The 17,712-nt window shown below is 45.8% G+C and overlaps 1 protein-coding gene across 3 annotated transcripts in view; it reads left to right on the top strand.

Annotated features, from left to right (window-relative positions):
* The window catches only part of LOC134354133 (interleukin-2 receptor subunit beta-like), a 91,249-nt gene that overhangs the window by 25,338 nt on the left and 48,199 nt on the right, over positions 1–17,712 (top strand). Inside the window, exons 2-4 of one of the 3 annotated variants that reach the window (XM_063062932.1) lie at positions 12,693–12,884; positions 17,039–17,117; positions 17,273–17,393. In XM_063062932.1, coding sequence (XP_062919002.1) covers positions 17,051–17,117; positions 17,273–17,393 — 188 coding nt within the window. In that variant the 5' untranslated portion in view covers positions 12,693–12,884; positions 17,039–17,050. Of the gene's footprint in view, positions 1–12,692; positions 12,885–12,975; positions 13,100–17,038; positions 17,118–17,272; positions 17,394–17,712 lie in introns of those variants that run through there. The other 2 variants (XM_063062933.1, XM_063062934.1) reach the window with 2 other exon arrangements.

Raw genomic sequence — 17,712 nt, 5'->3', positions numbered from 1 at the left:
GCAGAACATTGTGGGCTAAAGGGCCTGTAATGTGCTGTAAATTGCTATGTTCTATGTTAACCGCCACACTACTGTTGTGTCCTGTTAATTATTAATACAACCCTATTAACCAGTATCTGGGCTATCATTGAAGATCTTGCATGGAACTTCCCACCAGATGAAGTTCTTTATTTTTATTTATCCTATCCGGTTCTTTGATCAGCTTAACTGCATCAGGCAAATCGCAGCTTAATCTTCTGCATTCTTGTGAATCGCTTTATCTCTTCTGGATCTGTGCTTAGAACCAGAGTTGATAGTAATGGCTGCTGTTTGGAAACACCCAATGTTTCTGAAAGAAAAAAACGAAGGAAAACGGTTCAAAATTTCTCAGAAGTAACTTTGAGAGTAGAGTTCCAAGACCACTGATTTCATCAAGATTTGACAGAGCGCAGCAGGTTGATTACCAAATAGTGAGCACAAGAGACGCTGTAGATGCTGGAGATCTTGAGCAACGCACACAAGATTCTGAAGGAACTCAGCAGGTCAGGCAGCAAATATGGAAATGATGAATCGATTCAGAATCAGGTTGGATGTCACTGGCATATGTTATGACATTCGTTGTTTTGTGGCAGCAGTACAGTGCAATACATAATTATAGAGAAAATACTGTCAGTTACAGTAATAGTTAAATTAAATAAGCAGAGCAAAAGAAAAAGTGGTGAAATAATGTCAAATACGTGAGAAACCTGCAGGTGCTGGAAATCCGATGTAACTCACACAGAATGCTGGAGGAACTGAGAAGGCCAGGCAGCATCTGTGGAGAAGAATGAAGCATCCATGGTCAACAGTTGACGTTTCAGGCTGAGATCCTTCATCAGCACTGGAAAGGAAGGGGGAAGATTCCAGAATAAAAAAACATGGGGGGAAGAGGAAGGATGACAAGCTGCAAGGCGATAGGTGAAGCCAGGTGGGCGGGAAAGCTCAAGGGCTGGAGAAGGAGGGATTTGATAGGGGAGGAGGGTGGACCACAGGAGAAAGGGAAGGAGGAGGGATCGCAGGGGGAGGTGATAGGCAGGTGAGGTGAAGAGGTAAGAGGCCAGCGCGGGGAATAGATGAAGAGGCAGTTGTGGGGGCTAAGTCATTGAGTAAATTTAAGGCAGGGGTTGAGAGATTCTTAATTAGTCAGGCATGAAGGGATAGGGAAGAAGGCAGGTGATTGGAACTGAGATGAAATGGCAGAGCAGGCTCGATGGGCCAAATGGCTTAATTGTGCTCCTTTTTCTTATGGTATTATAAGGGGGAAAGGAAAAGGAAAAAGGAGAAAAAGAGAGATAGAAATTACTGGATGGAAAAATCAACAAGCATGTCATCAGATTGGAGGCCACGTAGACAGAATATGAGATGTTGCTCCTCCATCCTGAGACTGGCCTCATCTTGGCAGAGGATAGACATATTGGAATGGGAACGGGCATAGGAATTACCCAACTACTGGAGACACAAGCGACTGCAGCTACTGGATTCCAAAGCAACAAGCAAGATGTTGCAGCATTTTGATTGTTGACTTGGTTCCTGGTGGAGCTCTCCCAGGCCTGGCCTGCGGATTTCTACTCCAGCTGGGAAACGTGCATTCAAATGGGCTTGCAAGGAGAACATGCTCTCAGTGACGGCAGCCATGAGAACAACCGAGAACAGGAGACCAATCTGGTGTGGACAGTCTGTGATTCCAGGTCAACCTCTCTGGCTGATGTTTAGCAGGATCAGCGATGGCACTCGCAGTGCTCTTCCAGTGATTTTAGGTGACATTAATGTCCTTGGAGAAATCCATAAAAATCCTGGAAATTTCAGCTGGATTTTAACACCCACCCAGAGGAGTATAGAACATAGATCATTGCAGCACAGAACAGTCCCTTCAGCCCATGATGTTGTCCCAACCTTTTAATCAACTCTAAGATCAATCTAACACTTCCTTCTCACATATCCTCCACTTATCGTTCATTCATGTGTTTCTTAAATGTCCCTAATGTATCTGCTTCTACCTGCACTCCCTGACCCACACACCCACTACTTTCTGTGTAAAAAACCCACCTCTGACATACCCTCCTCTACTTTCCTGCAGTCACCTTAAAATTATGTCCCCTGGTATTAGCCATTTCCACCCTGGGAAAAAGTCTCCGGCTGTCAACTCGGTCTATTCTTCTTATCATCCTGTACACCTCTATCAAGTCTCCTCTCATACGCCTTTACTCTAAAGAGAAAAACCCTAGCTCGCTCAACCTATCCTCATAAGATGTGCCTTCAAGATCTCATAATAATCTCACACTCTGTGCTTTTGCGAAATCATTTGCTAACTGAGTTGGTGCACTTGAATAACATCCATGGAGCAGGTAATTTCTGGGTACTCCACTTTGGTTTCACTCCACCCCTGGGTCCCCTCCTATACCTTTCAGATGAAAATCTCTAATGTTGCTACTGAGTTTTGTCTACTAATGATGGTTTATTATTTTCATTCTGAGAATGACTGGTAATAGATAAGATACCAGAGTTGATAAATAAACCAGTGTACATGGATGACATTATCAGTTTCTGAGGCTTCAGATCATAAATTGATTCCAATTCATGACTAACCAAAAGACCGAGATAAAAACAGCGCTCTCATTTTTCTTATTCACAGCCGTTCGGTCTTCTGCTGCTCTTCGTATCTTTAGTCCAAAAGTGATTTTCAGCCAATTAAGTTCTTCCGAAGTGCTGTTGTAACGAAAGTTTTTTTTTAACCGCTGTATCGCAGTTCACATGACCGTAATAATCCAATTACTGATGACAGCAGCCAGCGTGTAGTGAGCTGACAGAAAGCAGCAGAGTGGTAATGCCCAGATGAGCCCTGATCAGTCCACACTGAATGAGCAGTGCAGAAATCAGCGGAGGAATTCAGCCGGTCAGGCGGTGTCTATGGAGGGAACTGGAACATCGTCACTTCTGGCCAAGACCCTCCATCAAGACTGTCTACCATCCTGTTAAAGTGTCCCGACCCGAAACATCGCGATCCCTCATGTCGGGCAACACCTGAGGAGGGAGGAGAGTCTTGAAGAAGGATCTTGGTGCCAAACGTTGACTGTCCGCTCATTTCCACAGGTGCTGTCTGATCTCCTGAGTTCCTCCAGCATCTCATGTGTGTTACTAAGGAGAGTAAACGTTTCACACTGACGTCATTTCATCAGAATTAAGCAGAACGGTAAAGAAGAGTGTTGGACGTTAAATTTAACTTGATGACTCCAACCCCATCACCCAGGTTATGCTCTCTTCTTGCTGCTGCCATTGGGAAGAAGGTCCAGGAGTCTCAAGACCCACACCACCAGGTTCAGGAACAACCTGTTACCCCTCAAACATTAGGCTCTTGAGTGGTTATCTCCTCTCATCAGATGCGATAACTTTACTCAACCTCACTCACCCAATCACCGAACTGTTCCCACAACCTATGGACTCACCTTCAAGGACCCTTCATCTCATGTTCTCAGTATTTGTTGTTGTTTTAAAATTTATTTTATTGTTATTATTTTGATAATTTTTTTCTCATTTTGCTGTCTTTTGCAATTTGTTTTCCGTCTGCCCTGTTGGGTGTGGTCTTTCATTGATTCTATTGTGTTTCTTGTATTTACTGAGAATGCTCATTTTCACAATTTTAATGTGAGAATGAATCTCGTGGTTGTATATGGTGACATATATGTATTTTGATACATATCTTTTTTTTCAAGTTGAGTATGCATCTTTACTCACTAATTTGAATTATGTTACTTGCTATTTTGAATGTTTGTGCCTTGGCCTGAGAGAAAGGCTGAATTGTTCAGCTGTATCTAAGTATGGAGGAATGATAAACAAACTTGCTTTGATTATAAATTTACATTGAACTTTGGAATTCCTTCCCTTCACATTTTTGTCCCATTTGCTCCTCTAAATAGCATCTTTGAATGATTAATCACCCTCTCTTATGTCCAGGAGACACAAGAGAAACTGCAGAACAAAGCAGACAGCTGGAGGAACTTGGCAGGTCAGGTGGAGGGAGATGAAACCCTTTATCTTATTCCAGATCAGCAGAGGTACATTTCCATGAGTAGGTGCTGCCCGGCCCACTGAGCTCCTCCAGCATTTTGTTTCAAGATTCAAAGTTCAAAGTAGGTTTATTCTCAAACTACAAACATGTCACCACATACAACCCTGAGGTTTTTTTCCTTGCGGGCATACACAGCAGATGCAAGAATCAGTGAAAGACTGCACCCAACAGGACAGACAGCCGACGTGCGTAAGACAACAAACTGTGCAAATACAAAAAGAAGAACAAAGGAAATAATAATAATAATAAATAAGCAATAACTATCTAGAACATGAGGTAAAGAGTCCTCGAAAGTGAGCCCATAGGCTGTGGGAAGAGTTCAGTGACGGGGCGAGTGAAGGTAAGTGAAGTTATCCCCTTTGGTTCGAGATTTAGGTTATTTATCGTCATTTTTCAGTACAAAGGCGGAAAGGAGAACAAAATGATTGTCACGCCAGATCCAATCCCCTATAAAAACACAATTTAAAAAACAATAAATATAAATATAAGAGTAATTTTATAAAACACAATATATAAGTAACTGTGATATACAGTAGGCAGCTATCGATCCTGGGGATCATGGGTTTGCGCCTCTGGTGGACTGTGTCCTCTCCAGGGCACAAGCCTGGGCAGGAAGATTTGAAGAACCGGCTGTTGCCCGTGCAGCGGGTTCCCCCTCTCCACGTCACTGATGTAGTCCAAGGGAAGGACAAGCGCCGATATAGCTTGGCACCAGTGTCATCGCAGAGGTTGCCAGAGTGAAGCTGTAAACAACATCAAACTGCCTTAGGGACCCTGGCTCCGGACTTCTTCCTTGGGGTTTCCTCCGAAGCCTTTCCCATGGGTGGGTATGGCCGCAAAGCAGCAGAGGTTTAAAATCAGAGTTTTCCTTCTCCTAGGCGGGCTGCTGTCCGAGGCCAACGAGCCCCACCTGCTGGAAGCAAATGATTTTGAGGCACCAGTGGTCCGCCTTTACCCCTTCTCTTGTCAGTAGAAACAGTTCCGCTGGGCCCAGTAGCTCGTCGTCGTGGCTATCCGTCGAGGTTGAGGATGATGGTCTTCGTTCTGTTGATCTACTTATGGACTCTCAAGTGGTTTATGAGTCCAATCTTGGCTTTGGAAGTTCTTCCGCATTCAGGACAGGTAGTTCCAGATGGCAGATCGGGCTTTGGTTGTTGCTGCCTCTCTTTCCATTTTCTTCTCTTTTCTTCTAATTCTGCACATCTGTTGGCTTCGAAAGTTGCTGTTCCTTCTCAGATGATGGCTTGCCAGAGCTTTCTGTCCTTGGCATTGGTTTCCCAATTGTTGATGTCGATGTTACATTTCTTCATGTTGGCTTTTAAGATGTCTTTGAATCTCTTCTGTTGTCTGCCTCTTTTACGTTTGCCTTCTTTAAGCTGGGAGTAGAAGATTTGTTTCGGCAGATGTTCGTCTTTCATCCGAACAACATGACCGCCCCATCTTAGTTGGTTCTTGATGACATAGGCTTCAATGCTTGTTGATTTTGCTTCATTTAGCACACTGACGTTGGTTCTTCTATCTTCCCAGCTGATATTTAAGATGTTTCGAAGGCACTTGAAAAGTTCCATCAACGCCCAGTAGCTAAGCCACATGTGAAGGCCAAGATTTGGACTTGGTTGTCAGAGGCTGTTAGAGTTGCACACCATCTGGAGAACTTTATACCTATTGGGTTATATTGGATAGTGGGAATATAGCTTATTCCCACTACTACCCCCAGCTATGACAACTTTAGGAACCTGTGATATACATAGGCATATTGTATATACATAAAATGATGCTAGATGATGTGTATGTAGTGGTGCTGAGATGTTGAACAGCTTGTGGGAAGCAGCTATCGATGGGAATGGGACAAACAATCCATGAGCAGGGTGGGTGGGATCCTTCATGATGTTACTGGCCTTCCTCTGGCACCTTTCTGTACACACGTCCCTGATGGTGGGTAGGCTGGTGCCCATGATGTGTTGGGCAGTTCTAGCTACCTGCTGTAGAGCCTTCTTGTCCGCTGCAGTGCATTTTTCGTGCCACACTGTGATGCTGTGATACTTCCCATCTGTAAAAGGTCGTATCGGTGTGCATAGTCCAGCTCTCCCCAGAAAGCAGAGGCATTGCTGAACTTTCCTGACTGTGGAGGATGTGACCTGGGACCATGAGAGGTTGCGTGAGATGCACACTCCCGGGACTTTGAAACTGCTCGCAGTTTCCACTCCTTTCTGATGTGAAGAGGGATGTTGAGTGGCGCAAGTTCTCCTGGCCAATAACCATCTCCTTTGAGTCCTGATGAAGGATCTTGGCCTGAAATGCCAACTGTTTACCCTTTTCCAGAGATGCTGCCCGGCCTGCTGAGTTCCTCTAGCATTTTGTGTGCATTGCTTGGATTTCCAGCGTCTGCAGATCCTCTCATGCTTGCAACCATCTCCTTTATCTTGCTGACGTTGAGGAAGAGGTTATTTGCGTGGCACCAGGCCTTCAGCCCTTCCATTTCCTCGACTTGTTGCCTTGCTCCAATTACAGCATCTGTTGTCGCTCGTGTCGGCTATTATCCTCTTGCAGGCATGTACAATGATCCTTGAATGTGGGAAAGAGCACCAAGACTTGTCACAGCTAGTACAGGTCAAGTTGTGAAATGCCTTTCTGCACATTCCTAAACTCAATCCAGACCATGAATGCCGAGGAAGTGTTCATGGAGTCAATGTCCAGTCAGTAATCTGATGGCAGAGGGGGAAGAAACTGTTCTTGAAACGTTGAGTGTGTGTCTTCAGGCTCCTGTACCTCCTCCCTGATGGTAGCAATGAGAAGAGAGGATGCAGCGTTAAATACCAGATGAGAGCATGTGATGGGCATCCTTCATCATAGATGCTGCCTTTTCGAGACATTGCCCTTTGAAGGGGACCTGGTAAGGTGAGGCTAGTACCCATGATGGAACTGGCTGAGTTTAAAACTTTCTGCAGCTTTTTCTGATCCTGTGTAGTGCCCCTAGCCCACCACCCACCCCCCACCATACCAGATGGTGATGCAACGAGTTAGAATGTTCTCCAAGGTACATCTGTAGAAATTTGTGAGCAACTTTGGTGACAAACCAAATCTCCTCAAACTCCTAATGAAATAAAACTGCTGCTGTGCCTTCTTTGTAGTTGCATCAACGTGTTGAGCCCGGGGCGGGGGGTGGGGGGGATCCTCAGCGACGTTGATACCCAGGAACTTGAATTTAGATTAGATTATTTGTGTGTGTTGCTGAATTTGTGTGACATTCAGAGTTGGTTAAAGGAAGATATAGTTAATGTGTGTGACAAATGAGGTGGCGTTAGCGTATTTAGCAGTGCGTGTTATTAGTCATACTGCTGGTTTGTATTGTGTGGTTACGCACAACAGAAATAAACTCAGCCGGCCAGAGCTGATTCACACATTTTGTAATCAGGGAAGGAAATTTGCATTGTGCAAATCCAAAAGAGCTCGCTGCTGGGGTTTGGCTGGGATGGCGAGGCTGCGTTAAGAACCTTGCTTTTAGCTTGCGGCCTATCGCAATGTGTTGTCCACTTGTCCATCTTGAAGTGTGTAGGCGTATGTGTGAGCTTCACCAGGCTGGTCACCAGACAAGCCACAGTCCTGTTTTTGAGTTGTCAGGCACACACTTGTCCTTTTAACCCATTCCTTACAATCGTGGCGGAAAGAGACTGTCGAGCTGGCCCCGTGGATTTGCCCCTGATTCTCTGGGAATTAATCGCTGGATCACCTCCACATGCCTCGTCCAGGGGGGATAAATTGTAGCATCATTAACAAACGCTCACGAATTTTTTTTTCCATAAACAAAAATTCTTCAGCATCACACACAAAGTGGAAGAGGAACTCGGCAAGTCTGGAAATTCTAAATTGGCCCACCTTGGAGGAAAGGTTAACATGGGCGGGGGGTGAGGAGAGGATGCAGAGGAGAGAATTGGAGGCACAAGAACCAAGGTTATTTGTGACATAAAGGAGGTTGTACATAGAGCTGTATAGCACAGAAATGAACCATTCAGCCCATCACATTCATGCTAAGCCCTTTTGTTCTTCTACATTTGCCCACATTTCAACAGCATTTCTTTACGGCTTTTATATTTAAACGTCTATTTAAATGCCTCTGAAATGCAATGGTTGTAACTCAGCAGGACTAGATCAGGGAAAGGCTTGAAAACAAGGGTAAAAATCTTAAGGTGTTGCTGGTCTGGGGGCCAGAGAAATTAACAATAAGTACCAGCTCCACCACCGAATTTTGCAATTGAATTCCCCTTGGGTGCCTGGTGCATTGGAAGAGTTAATCAGTCTGCAGAGGGAGAACTTGATAAAAATGTGATCCTTTAATGGGGGTGAGTTAAATAGTTTGTGGTCTGCGGTAGCCTGCTGGTAAGAAAACAGGAAATAATAAGTGTTGATTGGAAGTGGCATAAGAAAGTTAACTAGTGCCTCACCTTTCCTTTGCAGTTCCCTCCTCTCTCAAATCTTCTCTTTGGCTCATAATCCTCAGCATGAAGCAACAGAAATTAATTCCACACCCATGAATGCAACAGTGCACTTGAGAATTCTCACCCCCCTTTTTATCCTCATGGGCTGGACGCATCGTGGGTCTCACCCCCTGAGATCCTGGGTCACATCCTGGGTCTCGCCCCCTGAGATCCTGGGTCACATCGTGGGTCTCGCCCCCTGAGATCCTGGGTCACATCGTGGGTCTCGCCCCCTGAGATCCTGGGTCACATCCTGGGTCTCACCCCAAAGATCCTGGGTCACATCCTGGGTCTCGCCCCCTGAGATCCTGGGTCACATCCTGGGTCTCACCCCCTGAGATCCTGGGTCACATCGTGGGTCTCACCCCCTGAGATCCTGGGTCACATCCTGGGTCTCACCCCCTGAGATCCTGGGTCACATCATGGGTCTCGCCCCCTGAGATCCTGGGTCACATCGTGGGTCTCGCCCCCTGAGATCCTGGGTCACATCCTGGGTCTCACCCCAAAGATCCTGGGTCACATCCTGGGTCTCGCCCCCTGAGATCCTGGGTCACATCCTGGGTCTCACCCCCTGAGATCCTGGGTCACATCGTGGGTCTCACCCCCTGAGATCCTGGGTCACATCCTGGGTCTCACCCCCTGAGATCCTGGGTCACATCATGGGTCTTGCCCCCTGAGATCCTGGGTCACATCGTGGGTCTCGCCCCCTGAGATCCTGGGTCACATCCTGGGTCTCACCCCAAAGATCCTGGGTCACATCCTGGGTCTCACCCCCTGAGATCCTGGGTCACATCGTGGGTCTCACCCCCTGAGATCCTGGGTCACATCGTGGGTCTCACCCCCTGATATCCTGGGTCACATCGTGGGTCTCACCCCCTGAGATCCCGGGTCATATCCTGGGTCTTGCCCCCTGAGATCCTGGGTCTCACCCCCTGAGATCCTGGGTGACGCCCCAGAACTCTCAACCCTCACCTTTCCACCCTGATTGGCTGGACGCATCCTGGGTCTCCCCTCTGAGATCCCGGACCACACCCTGGGTCTCACCCTCTGAGATTCTGGTCTCCCCCTCCACCCCCCAAATTGTCATCCCTTTCCATCCTGATTGGCTGGACGCATCCTGGGTCTCCTTCATAGAGTTTGATTGAAATCTCCAGATTATAGACTATTAATTGGTTCCCTAGCATGATAAGATGGACTCTTGACCTCACGATCTACCTGACTATGTTCTTGCACCTTATTGTTTACCTGCACTGCACTTTCTCTCAAACTCTACTCTGCGTTGTTATTGTGTTACCACGGTAGCATAGTGGTTAGCATAGCCCTGTAACTACTTGGGGTATCGGAGTTAGGAGTTCGATTCTGGGGTCCTCTGTGAGGATTCTCTGAACGTCCCTCCTGTGGAATGCATGGCTTTTCCCAGTTGCCCCAGTTTCTTTCCGTGTTCCTAAGAGGTACCGGATTGGCTAATTGGTCATTGTAAATTGTCCCATGATCAGGTCAGGGTTAAATCGGAGTTGTCGGGGGTCGTTGGAGTGCTGTGGCTTGAAGTGCTGGAAGGGCCTATTCCATGCTGTATCACCAAATAAATAAATAAATAAGGAATAATGATCTGATCTGGATGAACGGTATTGCAAGCTTTTCACTGTATCCCAGTACACGCAACAATAATAAACCAATTCTATTTTCTATTTATGATTTATAATTTAAATTTTTAATATTTACTATCGATTTGTAATCCAGGGAGCACGAAGCACAGAATCAAATATCGCTGTGATGATTTACGCTCTAGTATCAATTGTTTGGCGACAATAAAGTGAAGTAATTCCAGTTCTTGCTTTGTCAACCTAACACAGGATGAGCAGCAAGGGTAGCTCTACTCTGACCCCAGAAACTGAGGCAACAGCTAGTTTCATTCTCTGGGTGATAACACCATAGAGCAGCTGGCCATTCAGTCCATCAACAATAGACAATAGACAATAGACATTAGGTGCAGGAGTAGGCCATTCGGCCCTTCGAGCCAGCACCGCCATTCACTCTGATCATGGCTGATCATCCACAATCAGTATCCAGTTCCTGCCTTATCTCCATAACCTTTGATTCCGCTATCTTTAAGAGCTCTATCGATCTCTTTCTTGAAAGCATCCAGAGACTTGGCCTCCACAGCCTTCTGGGGCAGAGCATTCCATATATCCACCACTCTCTGGGTGAAAAAGTTTTTCCTCAACTCTGTTCTAAATGGCCTACCCCTTATTCTTAAACTGTGGCCTCTGGTTCTGGACTCACCCATCAGTGGGAACATGCTTCCTGCCTCCAGCGTGTCCAATCCCTTAATAATCATATATGTTTCAATAAGATCCCCTCTCAGCCTTCTAAATTCCAGAGTATACAAGCCCAGACACTCCAATCTTTTGACATATGACAGTCCCGCCATCCCAGGAATTAACCTTGTGAACCTACGCTGCACTCTCTCAATAGCAAGAATGTCCTTCCTCAAATCTGGAGACCTCTCTGTGGGAGTAACCACTCAGTCCCATTTCCCAACACTTCAGCTCTTACCCGATCAAGATCCTATCCCAGTCCTTCCCTGCTCTCTTCGCCCTCTAATAAATTGCAGATTGAGAGCCCACACTGTTTTATCACTTCCCCCCCAGTTCCTTCACCAGCAACCTCCACCTTCTGAGTCCTTGCACCGATGGGGACTCTCCCACTTTGCCCAAAACTTGGATGACGTCCGATCAACTTGCTGCACAAGTTACGAAGGCGAACAGCGTGTTGCTTGTTTAATGATATTTCCTGCACACAAATGTAAGGAGGGCGTTACTCCGGATCTGATGCAACACAAAAAAAACACAAAAGAAAAAGAACACAATAATAATAATAATAAAAAACACACGATTAATATAAATAAGATCGCTTCTATGCATAGATTGTCCATAAAGTGACACTGGGCTGTACATAAGGTGACTGATGGGAAATAATAAAGTGGTGGTGGAGTCAGTGGGTGGAGGTGTTGATCAGCCTTACTGCTTGGGGGAAGGAACTGTTTTTGAGTCTGGTGGTCCTGGCGTGGGTGCTACATAGCCTCCTCCCTGATGGGAGTGGGACAGACAGTCCATGAGCAGGGTGGGTGGGCCCCTTCATGATGTTACTGGCTCCTTTTCTAGCTCCTTTCTCTATATACTGTATGTTGATGGGGGGGGGGTTAGGTGGTAGACTAGTGGGGTGATGCACTGGGCAGTCTTGACTACCCTTTGTAGAGCCCTGATTAGTCAGGGAACTGAGTTCAAGAGCCACGAGGTAAGGTTGCAACTATAAATGTCTGGTTAGACCACACTTGGAATATTATGTTCCGTTCTGACACCTCATTATAGAAAGGATGAGGAAATAACAGATAGGGTAGACATAGGAGAGTTGGTGGATGTTGTTTACTTGGATTTCCAGAAGGCTTTTGACAAGGTACCGCACGTGAGACTGCTAAACAACGATAGGAGCCCATGGTATTACAGGAAAGATACTAGCATGGATAGAAGATTGGCTGACTGGCAGGAGGCAAAGAGTGGGGATAAAGGGGACCTTTTCTGTTCTTATGAAGAAAGCATGTCTTATGAGGAACGAGAGCTAGGCTTTTCTTTTTGGAGCAGCGGAAGATGAAAGGTGACTAGGTAGAGCTGTACAAGGTGATAAGGCCCCCCCCCCCCCGGGCCAAAATGGCTAATACAAAGGGGCACAATTTTAGTGTGATTGGAGGTAAATACAGTGGGGATATCAGAGGTAGTTTTTTTTTTGCACAGAGAGTGGTGGGTGCATGGAACACCCTGCCAGGGGAGGGGGTAGAGGCAGATACATTAAGGATGTTTAAGAGAGATATGCACATGGATAATAGAGAAATGGAGGGCTATGTAGGAGGGGAGGGTTAGATTGATTTTGGAGTGGGCTAAATGGACAACACAACACTGTGGTCTGAACGGGTTGTACTATTCTATGTAGCTGACAGAGGACTGTGCTCGTGCCCAAGTGCTGAGGGAGAATCACTGATCCGGTCATCTCTCCTTCTTGATACTTGTTCCTAACCTAATCACAGGACAATTTACAGTGACTATTAACCTACTAACCGGTGCGTCTTTGTACTATAGGAGGAAACCGGAGCACCCAGAGGAAACCCGCATACTTTCAGGAAGGAACGTACAAACTTGCTTACAGATGACGCTGGAATTGAACTCTGAACGCCGACGCGCCAGGTGACACCAGAACTGAACGCCAAACACCGACTGTGATAGAGTGGCACTAACCACGACGTTATCCGCGGCGCCTTATTTATTAAGCAAGTACGTATATGCTGCCCTTGAGTTTCACTTCCTTGCTGCTGTTTACAAGTAAATAAAGAAATGCGACAGAATTTATGAAAATCTGTACCTAAACAAAGACTGACAAAAAACCAATGTGCAAAAGAAGTCAAACTTTACAAATAAAAAAAATACTGAGATTAATTCTAGAATCCCTGAAAGTGAGTCTGTGGATTGTGGAACGGTTCTGATTTGAGGTGAGTGAAGTTATCCACACCGGTTCAGAAGCTGGGTGGTTGGGGGGTGGGGGGGGCAAAATGGGGTTAATAATGGGGAACGTGATACTGAACTAAATGATCAGCCATTTAATGGTGTAGCAGGGAGCACAGGGCCAAATGTCCTATTCCAGATCCCATTTCTAACTCATACCCTTAAAAAACAAAGCCTTCCTAACTGCACAAGAAGATCACATTTTGTTTTCTAACCTTAATCCAGTTTTTATTTTGCAAGAGTTTGCCCAACAGCTCTTGGTCAGATGTGGTGAGACACATTTCCTTTGCAGCCGTACGAGAATATATTTCAGCCTCAGGCTCAGCAAAGCACCTCACCATCACACACCAAGGCAGCTAAAGGTTGATGTCAGCTTTAGTCACAACGGCAGAGCCCGAGTGAAGCTTCGCGCTCAACTGGTTCTTTGCAAGAGCGCGGCAGTGTAGGAGGGCACATGACATCAATGCTGGGAGACGAAGGTCGTTGTAGCGCCTTTCACTTTCTCTATTTTGTAAACAAATGGCAAGAGATGGCATCTCTGCTGTCTGGTTGATAAACTACTAAGCACTTCAGTGAAAGACACACCAAATGTTTGAGGGAATTCAGCAAGTGGGTCACAATCTGTGGAAGGGAATAAGTGGTCGACGCCATGGGCCGAGACCTTCACGAGTCCCGATGAAGGGTTTCGGCCTGAAATGCTGACTTCTTTCTCCACTCCATAGGCCAGGAGCTCCTAACCTGGGGTTCACAGACCCCTCGGTTAATGGTAGGGGCCGTGGATACTGCCTGGCCTGCTGAGCTCCTCCGGCATTTTGTGTTTGTGTTATTCTGGGTTTCCAGCATCCGCAGAATCTCTTGTGTTTATGGGCTGTCTAGCAGGCTCTGTCAGGCAGGGAATGTGGTGCTTTGACAAGCTAACTGGGAAATGATAACGCTGGTGCCACATGTGAGCAAATCCCCTTTCACAAAATAACAGGCCAAACTATTAAGTCAGGGGCACTTCTACACTGGTGTTCTAACAAACACCAATAACTACTACTCCACTAATACTGCCTGACTGCAGTAACTACCACTCTACTGGTACCATCTCACACCAATAACTACCACTCCACTAACACTACCACGCTATTAGTTCTGTCCCACACCAATAACTATCATCACAGCGATGATGTTCTCAGGAGCGGCGATGACTGGTCCTTCATTTGGGAATGATCTGAGAACTGCTGGAGGCTTTAGAACATGGAAACTACAACAGTACTGCTCAGTACAGGCCCTTCAGCCCAGAATGTTGTGCAGACCTTTTAACCGACTCCAAAATCAACCTCACCCTCCCCTCCCACATAACCCTCCATTATCACTCATCCATGTGTCTATCTGAACTGTCCTTAATGTATCTGCCTCTACCATCCCTGGCAGGGTTTTCCACACACCCGCGTCTCTCTGTTTAAAACAAAATTACCTCTGGTATCACACCTCCCCCCTACACTTTCCTCCAAACACCTTCAAATTATGCCCCCTTGTATTAGCCATTTCCACCCAGGGGCAAAAGGCTCTGGCTGTCCACTCGAACTACGCCTTTTATCATAGAACATAAAGACCGTTGAAACCTAGCTTTGTCTAAGCTGTGTCAACACCTCACAGTGGTGTTTACACATCGCACAGGAGTCAGTGTTCAGCTTCCTGTGCTGTTAGATGCTTTGATGAAATGCCACACTTAGAAGTCAATGGCCAGTCTATTTTGATAAATAGTTCCTGTTTATCATTTTATTCTTTGTTCTCCTCAAGCTTGTACCATGAAAGCACGGTGCAAAGTGACTGATGGGACTTCAGCGGTTCTGGATGGGGGCCAACAGTTTTCAGTTACTGCACGTCAGAAGCTGATCTCAAGCAATGACATTCAGCTGGGGCGAGCGCTGGAGGATTGACAAGGAAGGCCAGGGTAGAGGAGGCTGAGTGATTCTAAGTTGCAGGGATGCCCCTGATGGTGGGACCACCGTGATGAGGTGGATGACGGGATTCGGAAGAGCTCCAACAAGAAGCAGGAGGGAGAGTGGGCCACCGTTCTGTTTAGCCCCGGGTCTTCACTCCTGAGGAGGCTACAGACATTTGTGGAGAATTCTCAGAGTTGGGGGAGCAGAGAGGAGACAAAAAGCAGATGAGGAATTTAGGAAAAGGGGAAGATAGGGAGCAGGATGAAGTTTCAGTGCATGTCACTTGGATGTCAGTTTTGGAGGAAAGAAGCTGAGGGTGGGGCTGGAAGATGGAGGCAGAGGACTACTTGTGGTTCGGGATGGGTGGGACAGGCAGGTTAAGGTCCTAAAGAAGACAACAGGGACTAGGATGGAACAGGAGGAAGTCAGTTACCTCGCAAGGCCATTCCTGTTCAATAATGGTGACCTGTGGCCAAGTAAAAGCCATCATGCATTTTAATAAGGAACACAGAACAGTTACAGCACAGGACGGGTCCCTTGGTACGTGCTGTTGTACCAACCTTTTAATCTACTTCATCATCGATCTAACCCTTCCCTCCTGCATAACTCTCCACGTTTCTTTCATCTACGTATATTCCAAGTGTGGCCTAACCAGAGTTTTATAGAGCTGCAATATTACTTCATGACTCTTAGCTCAATCCACCGACTAATGAAGGCCATCTTCCTTCTTCAGTGCCCTTCAAAACTGGTGCAGAGACTTTGAGGCGTCCATTTTGTCTTCTTGCTCACAGATTTTCTATTTTATCTTTAAAACTTCTGCTAGATCAAAAAGCTGTTCTTCTAAATTCCGTGCAATAATGCTCTACTTTATCTGATCTTCCCTCATAACTTAGGCACGTGGTAAACCTACACACTTCTCGCTGCAAGGCTAACAGTGTTCCAAGTTCAACCTCACATCCACTCACAATTCCCTCTGGAGCAGGGGTTTCCCTTTCTCCTGCCACGGGCTAACACCATTAAGCAAGGAGTCCGTGAACCCCAGGTTCCGAATCCCCGCTCTTGAGCTTTATATTGCCAGGGAATAACCCCAAACCCCTTGTTCTCCATTCCACTGGATACCGAGAAAAAGCTCAAAGTTCAAAAGCTCAAAGTAAATTTATTATGAAGGTGCTGTACGTATATGTCAGCATGTACTACTTTGAGGTTCATTTCCTTACAGGCAGTCACAGTAGAATAGAGAAATTGAATTGAATTGAATTAAATTGAACTGAATTGAATTTGAATTGACTTTATTTCTTACATCCTTCACCTGCATGAGGAGTGAAAATCTTTACGTTATGTCTCCGTCTAAATGTGCAATGTGCAATCGTAGTAATGTATAATAATTTATAATAAATAGAACAGTGAATGTAACATAGAGATACACTCAAGTCAGCGTGAGTTGACCGGTCTGGTTGAGCAAGCTGTCCCGCAGTGGCAGAAAAACATAGTCTTGATTATGGATGCTGCTTTCTTGAGGAAACACTTCTTGTGGATGTGCTCAACGGTGGGGAGGGCTCTGCTTGGGGTGGACTGGGCTGTATTCACCACTTTCTGTAGACCTTTCCATTGTTGGGTATTGGTGTTTCCATACCAGGTCATGATACAACCAGTGAGGATACTCTCCACCGCGCATCTATAGAAGTTTGTCAAAGTTTCATCTCTCCAAGTCATTGTAATAATGCACCGTTATAGACCTCACGTCTCTTTAAAGCTTCACTGCTCATTATCTCAGCTCAATGACTTATTTCCATCATAATAACAAGTTCTCCACATATTCCCATTTGCAAGACGTGGAGATGAATTGTCACTCTGTTTTCCCTCTCATCACTGTTTGCCTGGTCAAGGCCTTTTCAGTCTCTGTCTGGTCCAGCTTTGAGTATCTAACACCCAGGAAGGAAATGTGGTTCAAGTTCAGGGGAGTGATAATGAGTCTCTTTCCTTCATGTTTTCCAGAAGTACCAGAAGATGAAAAGAACCAGCCTAATTATCTTTGCTGTCTCCTTCTGGTCCTTGAACCTTGGATATAAATGCGGTATGTATCCATTTTTTAATTGTCAGATTGGTCAATTAATTCCACCAGGAAATGTCGTTGTTGGGGTCACTTCATGATGTGGGAGAAGGGCTTTGGAATTCTGAGTTGTATTGACGGATCTCACATAACTGGTCTCCATTTTTTCTTTTCATCAGGAAACAAAGATTTGCAGTGCCTGGTGGATTACAACAACCTGATGACCTGCTGCTGGTCACAGAATGTTTCCCAAGGCAGTTCTCGGTGTGAAGTGCGAGTGGATGAATTCAAGCAGAATGAGTATGTCTGGTTTGTAAAATGGTTGCAGCTCACATGGCTAGTCAGGGCATCAAGGATTTCAGGGAGAAGGGGCTGAAAAGGATAGTAAATCAATCATGACAGAATGGTAGGTCAGAGTCGATGGCCCAAATGGTCTAATTCTTCTCTTATGTCTTATTGTCTTATGGTTTTATGATCTAATGGTCTTATAGTCTTACAGTTTAATGTACATGCCATGGTCTTATGCTCTAATGTTCTTGTGGATTTATGTCTCATGGTCTTATGTCTTATGGTCTTACGATCTTATCGTCTAATGGCTAATGGTCTTATGGTCTGATGG

This window comes from Mobula hypostoma, chromosome 11, assembly GCF_963921235.1.
Source record: "Mobula hypostoma chromosome 11, sMobHyp1.1, whole genome shotgun sequence".
Lineage (NCBI taxonomy): Eukaryota > Metazoa > Chordata > Chondrichthyes > Myliobatiformes > Myliobatidae > Mobula > Mobula hypostoma.
Note: the sequence above shows the minus strand (reverse complement) of the source record. Positions and strands in the feature narration are given on the sequence as shown.